General features: G+C 40.0%; 1 protein-coding gene across 1 annotated transcript in view; it reads right to left on the reverse strand.

The window, feature by feature from the left end:
- Nucleotides 1-10,011: 10,011 nt before the first annotated feature.
- The window catches only part of LOC137259567 (scavenger receptor class F member 1-like), a 71,179-nt gene continuing 64,709 nt past the window's right edge, over nucleotides 10,012-16,481 (reverse strand). Inside the window, exons 3-5 of the mRNA XM_067797193.1 lie at nucleotides 12,698-13,042; nucleotides 11,420-11,540; nucleotides 10,012-10,186 (exon numbers count right to left, since the gene is read on the reverse strand). Of these exons, the coding sequence (XP_067653294.1) occupies nucleotides 10,012-10,186; nucleotides 11,420-11,540; nucleotides 12,698-13,042 (641 nt within the window). The remainder of the gene's footprint in view (nucleotides 10,187-11,419; nucleotides 11,541-12,697; nucleotides 13,043-16,481) is intronic.

Consider the following 16,481-nt stretch of genomic DNA (forward strand, 5'->3'; position numbering starts at 1 on the left):
GGTTGTATTTCTTTGTTATGTAAGGACCCCAAAACTCCTCAGTCGTTAGGTAATTGGAGCCCTATCAGCCTTTTAAATGTACATTATAAAATATTGTCTAGGGTTGTACAAAACCGGTTGTCATCAGTTATTGCTGCGATTGTGCACCCTGATCAGACATGCACTATCAGGGGCAGATCTATAGCAGACAACATACATCTTCTGCGAAATGTAGTTGGTTATGTGGAGCAAAAAGAAGATTCTGTGACCTTTGTTTGCCTTGATCAGGAGAAAGCCTTTGATCGGGTAAAGTGTTCATGTTCAGGGCCATACATCAATATGGATTTGGTCCAGAGTTTATCAACCCGGTCAGCCTGTTATATAATAATGTTAGTAGCACCTTGTTAGTAAACGGTTATTTTTCGGACAAATTCCCTGTGAGGAGGGGTGTCAGGCAAGGCTGCAGCCTAAGTCCCTTGTTGTATGTTTTAGTTTTCGAACCTTCTGCTATTAAAGTAAGGTATGACAAGCTAATCCAGGGCATTAAAATCCCCGGTTTTAACGAAGAAGCCAAAATATGAGCTTATGCTGATGATGGGACTGGTATATGTGCGAATGAGATGAGTGTTAGACGGTTGCTTCACGTTAGTGAGTGGTACGGTAGAGGTACTGGTGCCCGTCTCAACATGGCCAAAACAAAGGCCATATCTTTTGGGAAATGGCGTTCTTCGGCCGACCATCCTTTCGGTATATCATGGCCCGATTCTTGTAAAATTTTGAGGGTTGTTTTTGGCAGTAATGTCACTCCTGATGATAACTGGAATAAAATTTTAAAAATTCCACGGGGTTCTAAAATTTAACTTTAAAGATAGTTTTTTATCCATATATGATAAATCAATTATGTGTAATGTCATGGCCATGTCAAAGTTGTGATATGTCGCAGCTGAATTGCACATGCCCAAACACTTTGTTGATATCTTCACGCGAGTTTCATTTGATTTTTTTTGGAATCCCATCTATTTGAGCCTTTAGCTAGATCTATTTGATATAATAACAAAGATGTTGTTAATTTTCCACGTATTCTTACTAGATTGCACACTTTGTTTCATTTGTATAAAATAAACAATAGTAATTGTAAATATGCTCATTTTGCTATGTATTGGATAGGGTTTACCTTGAAGGATATAAGTATAGACTTTGCTTCTAACTTAATGCCTCATTCACCATATATGCCGTTATATTATAAGAAATTCATTGAATCATATAAATATTTCACATCTTTATATCGTAGTTTCAGTTGGTTTAATCCTGTTACCAGTGGTGTATTTTATAAACTGTTAATATCTCATGTATGTACGGAACCTGCTATCTTTGAATATTTTCCAGATATCCATTTTAAATCAGCATTCTTGTTGCTTAATGACTCGTTTATTGATCCTGTATTAAAAAGTTTTGCCTGGCGACTTTTACATGATATAGTACCTACTAACTTCACTCTTTATTGTAAGCGCCATTCTTTAATTAAAAAATGTACTTTTTGCAGAAAGAATGAGTCAGTTGAACATTTATTTTATCACTGCAATATGGTATCTTCTCTATTGAATATCGTCAGCAAATGGGTTTTAGACCTATCTTTTGGCTTAATTGATCTTAATGCTAATAAAATTCGGTTTAATCAGTTATCTTTTTGCCATTGTAGTTATCTAAAACGTGTTATTGTGTATTTGGTGTGTTTGCCTAAGCATCTGATTTGGCTTGATAGATGTAATTTCAAAAATGGTAGGAAGTTGGTAACTAAATAAAGTATTGTTACCCATTTTTTGGAAAGATTACGATTTCGAATTGTTGTGGATAAAGCCCGTTTGTCTGACACTTTATTTAACAGTTACTGGGTGCGACCTCATTTGTTTTACACTCTTAAAAATAATAAGGTGGATTTGCTTTTTAAATATTAAGTTTAAGAATACGTAAGTTTATAAACTGTTTTAAATGTAAATCCTAAAGTATTTTCCACCATGCCTCTGTATTTTGCCCCTTTTGTTAATATTCTTCCTGTCCATGTACATATTGAGGGTTGACTATTAGGACCCAGACACCTTTCTTTCAAGCATCATTTCTTTATATCATCAGCATTTTCATTTCAAGTACATCAATGTATATATGTTCATGTCCATTGCTATCCTCAAGGTGTCTGGGAAGTATTGTTCTTAGGGCCATTTAATGTAAATAAACTTTATTAAAACCAAAAACAAAAAAAAAAATAAAAAAAAAAATAAAATAATAGAGGAAGTATCTGAGCGAGTAATAATTTTTTCTTTCATCAGGTCTACGGGCGGGCTGGACGCTGTCCTTTTCTTCGGACTCCCCTCAATACTTCTGGCAGCTTGGCATTCGCAGTTGTGGACTCTTTGACTGGTCCCAATCTCAGGGAGACATTTTCAGAAGTGCGGAATAGAGTCGTGAAGATCGATGTTTCTGGAGCGGACATGTTTACCGCCAATCGCTATAAGATTTTTCCCTTCCTGATTAAGAACTTCGACCAAGGAAGTGTGGAACGCCTGAGCAGAAGGGATAAGGTCACAGAGTGGTTTGTGACCATGTCAGGTGATGTTATTGCTGAGAGGATGCATCACTTGAAGTCCATGGATATAACAGAGAGAATCCGTCTGCATTTTTCGCTGATTAACAGGGTTCGCATTGTAGTAAAGGCGCACTGGCTACCAGAAGAATACGGAGAAACTTTCCTTGACAGATTCTTTAGAGATTATTGTGAAGTAATAGAGGTCAAGGAACAAGCAAGCACTGAGGAATTTGATGCCGGATATTTGATGGGCATTTACGATGTTGTTCTGGAGGTATCTTTTGAAGACAGCAAGAATTCCCCATATTGTGAACATTCAATCAAGGAATGGGCTTTTTCAACTCTTGTTCACCATGTCTGGGATCCCGTCGGATTTCTGCTCACAACTGAGTAAGCTGTTTTTGAAATGATGTGTCGATCACGCCCATGGACTATGATTTAGAACAATCGTTTAACAATATGGAGCTTTGACTGGGACCTGATTGTTGTGAGTATTGCAAACATTTGCATGGCTGCATATATGTGTTTAATTATTGTAACAATACTATATTTTTTTAATTTAAGTTTTGCTCCTTTGCAGTATGTCTGTTGTATCTATATATGTGAATAGTTTTTGCGCACGTTTGGTGTAGCAAAAAAAGTAGCTATACAATTCAAAATGTTTACATGTGGAGTAGCATTTGAGTATTTTATTGATTTATTTTTATGTAACGTTAATAAAGACTTTGGAAATGTCAGTTATCCTCATATACCGACTTGCCTTTACGCTTAACGTTTGTGTCATTACTTACTAATTACAGTATATATGAGTATTCTAGTTTAAATTTGAATTGGATAGATGTTTTACTAGACTGACGCGTTCGGAAATGCCCTAAACCACGAAAGTACAAACATGAAGCCCTCCAATGACCTTGTCCGACGTCTTCGGCTAGAAAGAGTCTCTGTGCTTGTAGTGTTGAAAAAACTACAGGATACTAAAGTGATTGTAGTAAAGACTCATTGTGTGAAACTACGTATAACCTGTGTGATTGAAAACTGGCTTTCAGGACACGCATGTCTGTCTGCGTATGATTACAGGTGGAGTTAAGGCGTTAACACCACTGCTTTTTGTAGAAGTCAGGTATTCAACTAGTATGCGTAGTGAAATGTCCGATTCACAAGTGCAACTCTAACCAATTTTGTTACTGTGTATTAGTGAACGATTCATAGATCTGGAAATAAATCAATCCCACTGAAAATTAATATGATAGATCAATTAGGACTGGAAAAGAAGCACATCTGTTATACAATTTGGACAACAATTTTTTATTGAAGTTACTTGTTGTACACGTGCACATTTAGTTTGTTTCTTAACTATATAAGCACATTGTCAACATAGTCTTAAACTAGGTAGCAATTCTTTAGCACAGAAAATATTGTTCAAATTTGAACACGCATAATACTTGTCCTGGTGCACTCAGTTGTACATGAATTTCGTGGACTGAACAGTCTGGAAGGCAGTATCTGTCATCAACCCTCGTGGTGACGAAGAACAACATATTTGCATGTAATTATATTATTCAAATAGATACACTCATGCATTCGGTTCTTTTCTTGTTCTTTGTTGCTGTTCTGTGTGATGGTGTCTTTGGAGTTGTATTAAACCTACCCCGTGAGAAACAATGCTCTGCTCATTGACCCAATTTCTCCTTAGAAAACAGAGCTAGATTTCCTGACATCCCTTTTACAAACTCTTGCGAAGCAACTGACAGTTCTGTGACAATATACAAGGCCTGTGAGTCAAATGTGGGTGTTAAAACCGCCTTGATGTGAACCTGCAGGTCGGAAACTTGGTGGTTTCACTGGGCATTCCACACCACAGGGATGCTCTCATTGTGTGAAGCAATTTAACTTTAATAGAAATGCTGTCTGTGTATATCCTGACTCAGGTTATTGGTCTCTACTAAATCAAGCTGATATCTCAAAATTTGAAATGACTCGGTATGCAGAGCCAATGATGACTGAAAGTATAAATGAAGTACAAAGTGTATGAAGATACCGGCATTCTGCAACTACTCTATTTTGTGGCTGTGGTAATGTATGCCATAAGCCCAATGTATAACCTGCTCCTTGGTACAGAAATCTGTTCTGTGTTTGGATTGATAGTAACATTTTGAAGAAACGAGACCTTCCAATATTTGAAAAAAAAACGTGCCGAGAAAACAGTTCATGTAAGTATAGTCATGTCACTGCTAGAGAAAAGGAAACAGAATCATTGTATGCCTTGAAAGACTGACTTACCTTCCTCACCTCATATGGACATATGGCAAACGCTTGTCCGTGCTTGTAAACATACCCGTAGGCAATCCATTACACATATCGTCATAGATATGATATAGCCGATCGATGTTTTCTCAGTTTTGTACAAGACGTAGACCTATCTACGGCACCGATTTCCTCACGGCAAACATGCATTTTCATTGTCATCTGAAAGACAGTATCAATATCAGAGTGAGTGAGGTAATATTTAAGGTCACAGCGGCATTATTTCAGCTGTATTGTGATTAGGGATGCTGTAAATTTCGAAATAAATACAAAGGTATTTAATATACTTACCTGTCTGCAAAGTAGAGTGTATACAATATAACTAAATGTAACACTGGTATGCTCAAACTGGTTGCACTTTATTTTTATCTGAGGAACCTCATCTTTTTTCATGCTGTTTCGAAAGATTGTACATAATAGTAAAGATTATCAAAGTCCCAGTCTCGCTTCGGGCTTTGCGTCTGTACTATGTGCAAAAATTTGTTAATGATGGGTGGGAACGGGTCCCCATTCCCCATTCAAAAAGCAACTTAAATTGGTATATCTGACTAAATCCCCATACTACACATACACTAACGATGTGAATGTCATCCTAAAGTCCCGATCACGGAAGCGATTTCTGATGAGTAATTTATAACGCAAGCCTGGAGTTCTTAAGACGACTGTTCCTCGTCAATGCTGTGATTTCTATCAATTTTGAGCTGATCAATCGGTATCGTCATCTGGTGAACACAAAAAGCATGCATGAGACGTTCCAAACAAAGACTGGACACAATTCATTTCACTTTGCAAACAAGTTGACTCAACAAGCATTGTTAGGCTCTCAGACATTTTCCACCGAAATTACACAAACACCTTCTTCGATATCAGAAATAAATGCGCTCCCACCGTTCAAATCAACCCCGAACTAAAGACAGCCCTTTGATGGAAACCAGTTGGAAAATGGCTGAAATAATGCCGATATGACTTAAAATTTGAACTCGATCACCCACCAGCCTGGCAGTCAATTCGTGTGCAGCTTGTCGAATCTTTCCACTCCACATCGGTATCACAACCTGTTATTACTGGCCACCGCACCTGTGTACAGTCTGTCCATGTTTTATAACGTGGCCAAGGCCGCTTCGCCATCAGCTCGTCTTTCGCTGTAAGTCGGAGCGACGGTAGTGCACGGACTTCACGTGGTTGAAACTGACACGACACAGGGAGACATCATGTCCTGACGTAAACTGATGCATGGCCGTATTTTTTCTCGGACAGTTATATTCTGATATTGAAATTTGTGTTTTTGAACACAAACTGACGCATGTAGAAAAATATGTTTTTGCTATTCCACGGCTCACTCAACAATGTCTGGCTGTATGGGACGTATATATTCAAACATATGTTGATTTTCTTAATGCCACATGTCGTATGCAACTGGTGATTTTACTGAATTTTGACACAGGCAAGACCTAGTGGCTCGGTAAGAGTTCCACCGTAACCCACGCTCAAAATGCAGACGTATTTAATGTTGAACGAAAAGGGTGAGCATTGTGCACAATAAGGAAATATTTAAATGGTGGCTTCTTGAACGTCACAACTAAACAAATATTGTGAGAGATCGTGGTCGCCTGAGGGTGACGCCCAACAGACAGGATCGTTAGATTGTGAACTCCCATTTACGTAACTGCTTCCTTCAAGCCACGACTACAGCTCGACACAGACAACAGAGACTTCTGCGGGAACGACAGCGCCTGAATTGGAGACACATGCAGTGGCGTGACATTGTCTTCACTTATGAGAGCTTATTTCGTATCGATGCCGCAGGCGGTCTTGTCAGCATCTGGCGTCGTAAGAATAAACGGATCCGTGGCCTCTGTGTTTTGGAAACTGACCGTTGCGGATTGCCTTCCATTTCGCTCCAAGACCTCATTCGGTTCTCCGAGTGCACACACCGCCAGACTCACCCAATAATTCCTGACTATCAGTAACACCCAGACGATGAACTGACCTGATCGACCACAAGTAATTCGTACCTTGTTTTATGTGAGACTGTTGACCCGTTTCTTTTGTAGTTGGGTATACATTCTAAGAACAAGTAACAACCGGAATTGTATTTACCTCATGACGACTGTTTCTTATACCGGCGTGACTTGACGAAACTGCGTATTGGCAAAGTAAGATTGCCATTTGAACTGAGAGGATATTATACCAACAATACTGCGACTATGTATAGTGTGTAAGACATGCTTGATGATGAATTTCATTTTGTCCATCTTATGAAAGCTTAGGCACCCGTGGCGAGCCACCTCCTCGTGGTAGGTGCTGGGTAACGCCAGGAGGTCGGCACCCCCTCCGTTGAGGACCTGGAGGCATATTTGGCTCACCAACACGTTTGCCGTGGACTGCGGTCCTGTGTCGGTGGAGGAAGGGATCCTGGTGGTTGAGTACTGTCAACGGGTCTGGGACCGTGTTCCTGTTGCTCAACACAACACTTTGGCCTTGATTTCACCTAGACGGGTGGTAGAACTGGCCCGGTTCATGAAATCATACATATATATGTTTGTGGTTACTTTAATATGTCTCGTCTTGGTAAACATATGTGTGCATACTATGCATGTACTGTTTCACTATGTTGATTTCTCCGTCATAAGGGATAAAATATTCAGCCTCAAGACAGTAAAGGACCTTTTCAATATGGTTAATTATCATTTAATCATTTCTTTTTTTAAAACAGATATGTTTGTTAAATGCATGTAAATAGATGAAGTTTTATTCTTGGTTGTGCAGCTCATGAACTTATTAATGATTGTGGCTGTATCGTCTCGGGAGTTTGAGGTACCTACTCTTCCAGATTACCGGATAACAGCTCTATTTTCACCGCTGAATCTAACGCCATGTTAACGTATGTAATCTTTTCAGACTGTCTTTCTTGCCTTCTGGCTATTAAAAATATTTCTTGTAAACATCCACTTTTAACTGAAATTATTGAAATGTACAATAATCTTGCCCGTGTTTTATATTATTGTCTACTTTACATGAAATGTTTTTAACCCCCCCCCCACCCCTATGTGACGTATGTGATAACCTAGTGTTTCCATTGCCCATCGTAGACAGATTTTACTATCCCAAATGGTCTTATTTTTGTACAAATTGCTTTCCTCACAATAAGGTTGAGGCATTGCCGATGTGTCATTAGAATTCAACTCACTCAGAAACTTCATCTCAGACTAGAATCAGAATTGTATAATCGTGTTTTCATCAAAAATGGAAAAAAAACAACAGTTTAACCAATTTACTCAATTTTATTAGTTCACGGGATACAGTGATAACATGACAAATACAAATAGGAAAACACACATAACAGGTTGTCTTGTCTCACTTTATTGCCCTAGAAAACAATTACTCAAAGGCCAAATTCACTACGACTCACAGTTGCCTTGGGGCTAAAATACATTACTTCATTGTTTAAATTCTCAGGTTATGCAACTAATTTGAAATATCTAATACAAGTCATATACGTGCGATATATTGTTGAGTAGGAAATGACTGTCTTCGTTGAGGCAGTATCGAGTGTTCTACCTTTAAGACAGGTTACTGTTAGTGAGTGAGTGAGTTTATATTTAACGTCACATCGGCAATATTTCAGCCATATCGTGACGGGAACAAAACACTGAAATGGAATATATGTGTATTATAAAAAACCTGTCGACAAAGGACAGTAAAACAACTACAGTATAACAATTTGAGTTAAAACTAGCATGGAGAGATAAAACTAATATCAACATTTAGACAATACAATATAAAAACTATAGATCGCCAACAAAAGAAGGTAGATCACCATACTAGGGACCATGGGGACTTACAGTATCTTTGCTACCTGCAACGACCCTAGTTGGATTTACACCATCCCTTCAGCTGCTGGTGAGTGTACAATATGCTAGCCAAAATTAAAACAACAGGAATACTACGATTAAAAACCTGGTAGACTTAAATTTTCTATGAATGTTTTTGGACTTATGTACTCTCTCAGGAGGACAATAATTATACAATACTTCAACCCCCTTTGAGGGTACAGCCACTAACAACTCTAGTTACGAATCTAAACTACCAATTACTAAAATACATCATTTTACAGAAATATATTGCTCATAATTCAATCAGAAAATCAATGTCTTTTAAAACTCCAATAATTAAATGAGATCTAACGCTGGTAAAAAGATCCATAATTGTTTTAACTGTAAAATACTTATCCCTTGTGATGGAGAATTCAACACAGTCAAGCAAGATATGCTTGACCGTACAAGGTTACTTTTAATATTATCCAGTGCCATTACCCAGATATTGTTTTAAAACGAATGCTTATTGTGCTGTCTCCAACAGACAATACGCTCAACGACGCTAAGGCTGAAATGACGTCGGATGAAAAACAGAAAAAAAACATACACACACATCACAGCATGGAGCTAAACGTCAGATAGTGGGTTAAGGTGAATGAAAACACGTACAGCTAAACACTCATCTCTTACACTATACAGAGCTGTTTCATTGAGATACACCAGGGATACCTGTAACATTATTCCAAACTGGCAACATTGTTACCAAGACAACATTACCACAGTGCTATCGCTATTCAGTTCTTAAAAGCCCCGGGGTAGAATAGGCTTTCAGCAACCCATGCCTGCCATAAAAGGCGACTCAGCTTGTCGTAAGAGGCAACTAACGGGATCGAATGGTCAGGCTCGCTGACTTGGTTGACACATGTCATCGGTTCCCAGTTGCGGAGATCGATGATCATGTTGTTGGTCACTGGATTGTCTGGTCCAGACTCGATTATTTACGGCCCGTCGCCATATAGCTGGAATATTGCTGAATGCGGCTTAAACCTAACCTCACTCACTCACTCACTAAGTTCTTAAAATAATAGCCGACTACAGGCATCAGGTGGTGTGGCCCGCTGGCACATGTCACACTATCCCAACATCAATGCCCATGGCGTTAATCACTGAGTTGTCTGGTCGAGACACAATAACGTACAAATCACCGCCATACAGCTGAAATGTTCCTGACTGAGCAATTAAACAAACAAACAAACAAACAAACACAACTTCCCCAGGCGCGTCCTCGCCCACATCGGTGTCAACACATTCAACGTCACGTGATGTATTCTAATTCTGTACCGACCTCAGCTCCAGATAGCCGGAACAGCTGACTGAGGCAGGCTGCCCCTCATATTTGAGCCCATCGTACATCCTTGCTTCATCAACGACATCGTAGTGAGGAGCATCTCCTGCCTCTGGGGGCACGTCCATGTTCTGGGTAGGAGTGACGTACAGTTGGAACCTGCAAATGTTTGACAGGCATCATGTTATGGACACGTATTATGGATAACTTCGTCAACACAGTGCATAAAGAGCTGTTATCTCTACTCTGCGTATTCGTTTAAACCTGTTTGTTTATACTACATATATCTTACAATATCGGACTAGGCTAGGTCAAGTTGGATGACGTGAAATTTTATACTTTAGATAGATGTTCATGCTGTTATTCACATGATTATCTGAACGAGACTCAATTATTTACATATAGCTGGTATATTGCTGAATACCGGATAACACCAAACGTAAATATTCACTCGCTCATGTGTCTAACTGCCACGCTGGTACGTTGCTTTGTTTTTGTTTCCGTGTTTTCAGGACCTGTTTTATTCTACCCTCACAAATCACTCCCCATGCATCCAAACATGTGAAATTCATGTCCGTCATGTAGTTCTAATGTGTCTACTTGTGCGACGTGTAAAATTCCTATATGTCATTCACTTTGTATGAATATTATCAAGGTATTCCCGTGTATCTACTTGTGGGTTGTTTTATCATACCTATGACCCGCTTCCGCTGTGTGTTTGTAATGACGAGATAAGGAAATAGTAACATCATGTCAGCACGAGGCAAAACCGGAATTGAAATGATCAATCGAATCTTCCGTGTAATGCCTCGGTCAGCTCAGGTTGGTGCATGGCGGGCTACAAGCTGTATATTCGGTCCGTGAAGACCAGAGTGAAACACAACGAACTACGTTCCATCTCGTCAATACGTGACGTGTGATATTATTTATATATTGCATTGTCTTCTTTAATTACAACGTTTAAGTTTTCATGCTAGTTTTATGTTTATATCTGTGATATTGTAGTATTTTACTGTCCATCGTTGACATGTTTTTTTATAATGCATACATATTCCTTACCAACGTTAAATGTTCTCGTCACGATATGGCTGAAGTATGTGACCTTAAAAGTTAACTAACTCACTCACGAGTATTTTACTGTCCATCGTTGGCACGTTTTTTATAATGTACATACATTTCTTCCTAATGCTAAATGTGGCTAAATATTGACGGTGTGACGTAAAATGTTTTCTCACTCACTCACCCTACCTCTTCAATACAAAATAAGACATTCATACGCTGAACACAGAACACCACAGCAGTTCACGTGGGTTCCGGTTTAACTCTAAGGAACCACGTGCTATTGTGAATTCGCGTTACAGAATCTCGTGGTACATTCATGCCATCACTCACCTTTCTGTTCTCAAACGTTGACAGTAACTGCAGCATGTAGCCAGGGCAACCATTACAAGGAAAATGAGAAAGGCTGCAGCTAGTCCTGCAGATAGCGATGTTGCCAATTCAACGTCGATACCTACCAAACAACGTGGATAACAAGTTAATCTAATAAAGAAGAACGTTTACTTTAGTCCCGTTGATGGTGTTGTAACCAGCTCTACGTTAATACCCACTATACAACGAAGATAACGAGTTAATAAAATGAAGGAGAGTCTACTGCTTGCCTATTGATAGTGCTGTAGCCAAACGAAGGGGCTTACAAGTTACTACAACAGCGACAAATGGTTGCACGAAATAATACTCGTCTCGCGTTAAATAGTAGCTTCACTAATTAAAATGATGCATCGATTCTTCCGTGTAATGCCTCGGTCAGCCTAGTTGGGTACAGGGTGGGCTACAAACCTTCATATTCGGTCCATGAAGACCAGACTTTAACACAACGAACAGCATCCCACCTCGTCAATACAAAATGAGACATTCATGCGCTGAACACAGAACACCAAAGCAATTCACATGAGTCCCAGTTTAACCCACGACAGCGGCAAATGGTTGCTCGAAATAGTACTCGTCTTGCATTACCCAGACGATGTCCTACATTCCTACTTTACCACAAATACTGTATATGCGTACCCTATTCAGGGAGGAGAGTTACACCATTATCACGTTCTTGAGGAGTATTCGATAAAGACCAACTGTTACCAGATACGGACATCATTTTACTTTTATTAATATTAGAAGCAACCACCTGACCCTGATTAACCATTACGAGTCCCCTTTAGCCTGTAATTACATGACGTACATCTGCTTGAACAAGTCTTACATCCAGCCCCACAATAGGAGTCTATAAGTCCAGACACACAGGATGAACCCAACTGTCATTGTCCTCCATCAGAACCACCTGATACATCATCACGTGTTTAACTGTTACATGACGTACATACAATTGCTCTCACGTGTTAAACTGTTACTTGACGTACATACAATTGCTCTCACGTGTTAAACTGTTACATGACGTACATACAATAGCTCTCACGTGTTAAACTGTTACATGACGTACATACAATAGCTCGCACGTGTTAAACTGTTACGTGACGTACATGCAATAGCTACCTGATACATCATCACGTGCTAAACTGTTGCGTGACGTACATACAATAGCTACCTGATACATCACCACGTGTTAAACTGTTACATGACGTACATACAATAGCTACCTGATACATCATCACGTACCTGATGCACTGTTGCAATCAGTTCCGTAGTGGGAGTCTACACATCCAGACACACAGGTTGACCCCAGTTGACAATATCCTCCATCACAACCACCTGGACATGCTGTACAGTTATCTCCTGGAATGTCACATGGTATGCTGCATCTCTGGCCATGATATCCTGGCTCACAACCCTCGGTGCAGCGTCCACTACCGTCGACAGATTGATAACACAGGTTACCTTTACAATGACCATCGCACACGGAGAAGCATTTCAAATCAAAGTACCCTGTGTCACAGTCAGTGAGGCAATGTCCCGTCCTGTTGTCGCAGTCAAAACAGTGCTGGTTGTCCAGACATGGGCCAGCTGAAAATGAAGCTACAGGTAGATATTCATAGGTGAGTGAGTTCGATTTGACTGACAGTGTGTGATGAAAGTTCATTCTGAAGCATAGTCTTAAAAATAGTCACTGCAAAGGCTTTGGATATTGTCGACATGGCTATTAATATTAACACATTTATCAGCGCAAAGTAAATCAGTGAGGCAATGTCCCGTCGCGTTGTCACAGTCAGAACAATGCTGTTTGTCCAAACATGGGATAGCTGAAATTTCGTGTGCAGGTATTTATCACATGATATTTGCAAAGGATTTAATATACTGAATGTGGTGCGTAAATAGCGTTGGCAGTTCTACCCTTGACCTTTTCTGAAAGTTAATATATTGACTCCAAATAACTGAAAGCCTCTATACCTTACAACGGGTAACGAAGTAACGAGGTCAGATGAGCAATATTAACGATAGACTTTCTACCTTGAGTATAAAGTACCGAGTATGTTATCCATATGTACAGCTTCTCCATGTCGGTCATTCTGTTTACCTATACCAACCTGAAAGAACAATGTGTGACAAAGAAGATTGCCCCCTCAACGCAAGCAAAGAAACAACAACCGTTGGCTTACAAGATAAACGTCCAGGAGATATGCAAATAAAAACACTCACATGAAAGTGGATGAGTGTGTGGGTTCATTTAGCAATGTTCCAGCAATATCACGCAAGAAACGGCCTTCATACCCATGTGATAATTCGAACCTTCGTCTTAGGCACGAGAAGCGAATCTTTTAACCACGACTCCCTAAGAGGTGAAAGAAGCTCGGATGGGATTATGTGTTTTGGGTAGTATTCGTTTTTTGTATTTGTAGCATGATATATCTACTGATTAAGAAATACTCTCTGCAAAATTCAGAGTAGCCTAGAGGCAATCACACACACACATACTTCCGTGTACAGAACCACTAAATATGATTTAAATAGAACCAAGAATGTTCAACACAGATACTTACAGTGTGGTAGGATGTTTTTGACCCTCCTCTTTGTACAGGAGGGTAGCTCTGGGTGAATTTGGGGGAATGTTTGACTCTGACGTGTCGGCGGCAGCTGTTGTTGTTGTTGTTGAAAGTAGCATCTGCTGTAAGTATCACTTCCTCTTTACAGGGATGATAAGATGTAATTACTCTCAAGGAAATAGTACCTAGGTTTAATGTTTCAGATACTGAGGAAGACGTACGTTGAACAATGTATTAATACTTGAATTACAAGGTCAAAAACTTGGCATTGTTAAGTTGACGGTTGTTTTATGAACTTGGCATTGTTAAGTTGGCAGCTCTGATATTGACTCACAGATCTGCATGAATAGTGACATAACATGTGTGATGGTACAGTCAGGCAGTCTGACGATCGGAACAAGGTTTAAATTCCATTAACTGAGTGGCAGTTTAGACATTTGGAAGTACAATAATGCCATTTTCTGATGGCTTACAAGATCAACAACAGTACAATAATCAATGTTGTTATCCAACTGTAGCTGTCACTTTGTAATGTAAATTAATTAAATAGTTTTACCTTGCAGAGGAAATGTACATTTCATCATTCCACGTGCACACGCGTGTGTGTGTGTGTGTGTTGGCGTGTGTGTGTGTGTGTTGGCGTGTGTGTGTGTGTCTGTGTGTTGTGTGTGTGTGTGTTGTGTGTGTATGTTGGTGTGTGGGGATTGGATGCATTACTGTGGTGGTGTGTTCACGCTAACTGTACATTTTACCAATGTATGCTTTAATCTGAACATTGATTTGGGAGAGATATTCGAGAGAAAAGCTATGACCGTTACGTGTGTAGTGTAGATGATCTGTTTCTTACATTTGCACATTGGACATACCAAGCTGCCACAACGGATTCCGAGTTAAATACCACACACGACTCCAGAGCTACAATCTTTGTTATAGACGTATTCTCAAATGGCGTGGAAGGAAAATACTATGGTCAGAATCTGCCTTGAGTTACTAGCCATGTCTAGAACAGAGCTACTGCATGTACATCTGTTTGTTAGAAGCGGCTAAGATCTAGATATACATGAATTGACATTTAACGTAACGAAATGTCTCGGTCAACGGATGTGCACAAGCGAAAATATCAATGTTAAATTCGGTGTGGTTGAAAGCTTCCAGGGAACACTAAAAACAGATTATGGTGATATTTGATCACAGTTTCCCATAAGAATTCTGTAAACGTTATACCGGACATACTGCGACCTCCATATAGGGTAAATGACGTCTTTGGCGAAGGTCAGACGTTACTTAACGAATGGAAGGTCACACGTTAATTAACGAATGGAAAGAAAACTAACACGTAAACGGACCCCTTTAGCACCAAAACCTCCAGTGACGATACATAGCAGCAAAATTATTTTCGGCAAAGGATGCGCGGATAACTGAAGCAGGGAGATATTTTATGGGGATAAATCACGTTAAGCATGGACATCCGCTCACGTTTAAGATTAACGATTATAAAGACCAGACCAGTGAAGAGCTACAGTTGTTGACAGCGCCCAAGTCTTGCGATATAGACAAAGAGATAAAGTATAAGTTATATCAGATCACTGTCGTAAAAGAAGACTTAGCGAGATGGAAATGATACCCCAAAACATCCGATCAGTGGATAACCCGCGAGGACGTTGTGCACAAAGAGCGATTCCCATCCAAGCATTGTGCGTGATATTAACTATTTCACTCGTCGCGGTTGTATTGATAGTAACACACCCTTTGGACATCCTTTCTGTTTTAAAAGATCTAGATATACCTCTTAAGCGCTTATGGCACCCGTGAACGGCCACCTCCTCGTGGTGGGTGCTGGGTAACGCCAAGAGCCGTTCAAACCCCCGTGTGGACCCCCGTGTGGTCAACTAGGTCCATAGCACCCCATTGCTGCTTGCAAGGAGCAACCGAATTGGGCAACCTGTTTGCCGTGGGTCGCGTCCCGTGTCGGTGGAGGACGGTAGTCTGGTGGTTGAGGGCAGTAGGAGCCTGAACCGTGTTCCTGTTGATGAACACACCACTTTGGCCCTTACTTCACCTAGACGGGTGGTAGAATCGGCCCGATTCTATCAATCGGCTGGTCACGCCAAGCCCTGTGTATGGACTTGTACGTCACTGCACAAATTTAATTTGAAAATGTTTTACATTTGAACTTGGTACATTTATTCATATCAGATGTCAATGATTTGCAATATGCTGTTTTCCTCTTTGCCTAGAATCTTATGCCAGAAGGCGGTGGCTCATGGGCCAGTCTGGTGGATTAGCTATTTATAACTCTTCTGCTGGAGTATATCATCCGAGTATCCTTGGTGCTGCAAGTTGGAGACCCACTTGTGTTTAGCATTGTCCTTGTGATACTCCGTGGTGAGTGGGGAGCTCGGATGATGAACCTTAAAACATTAATTATGGCTTACGAAACCCCTATCACCAAGAAAAAACGT

The sequence above is a fragment of the Haliotis asinina genome, chromosome 13 (genome assembly GCF_037392515.1).
Source record: "Haliotis asinina isolate JCU_RB_2024 chromosome 13, JCU_Hal_asi_v2, whole genome shotgun sequence".
Taxonomy (NCBI): Eukaryota; Metazoa; Mollusca; class Gastropoda; order Lepetellida; family Haliotidae; genus Haliotis; species Haliotis asinina.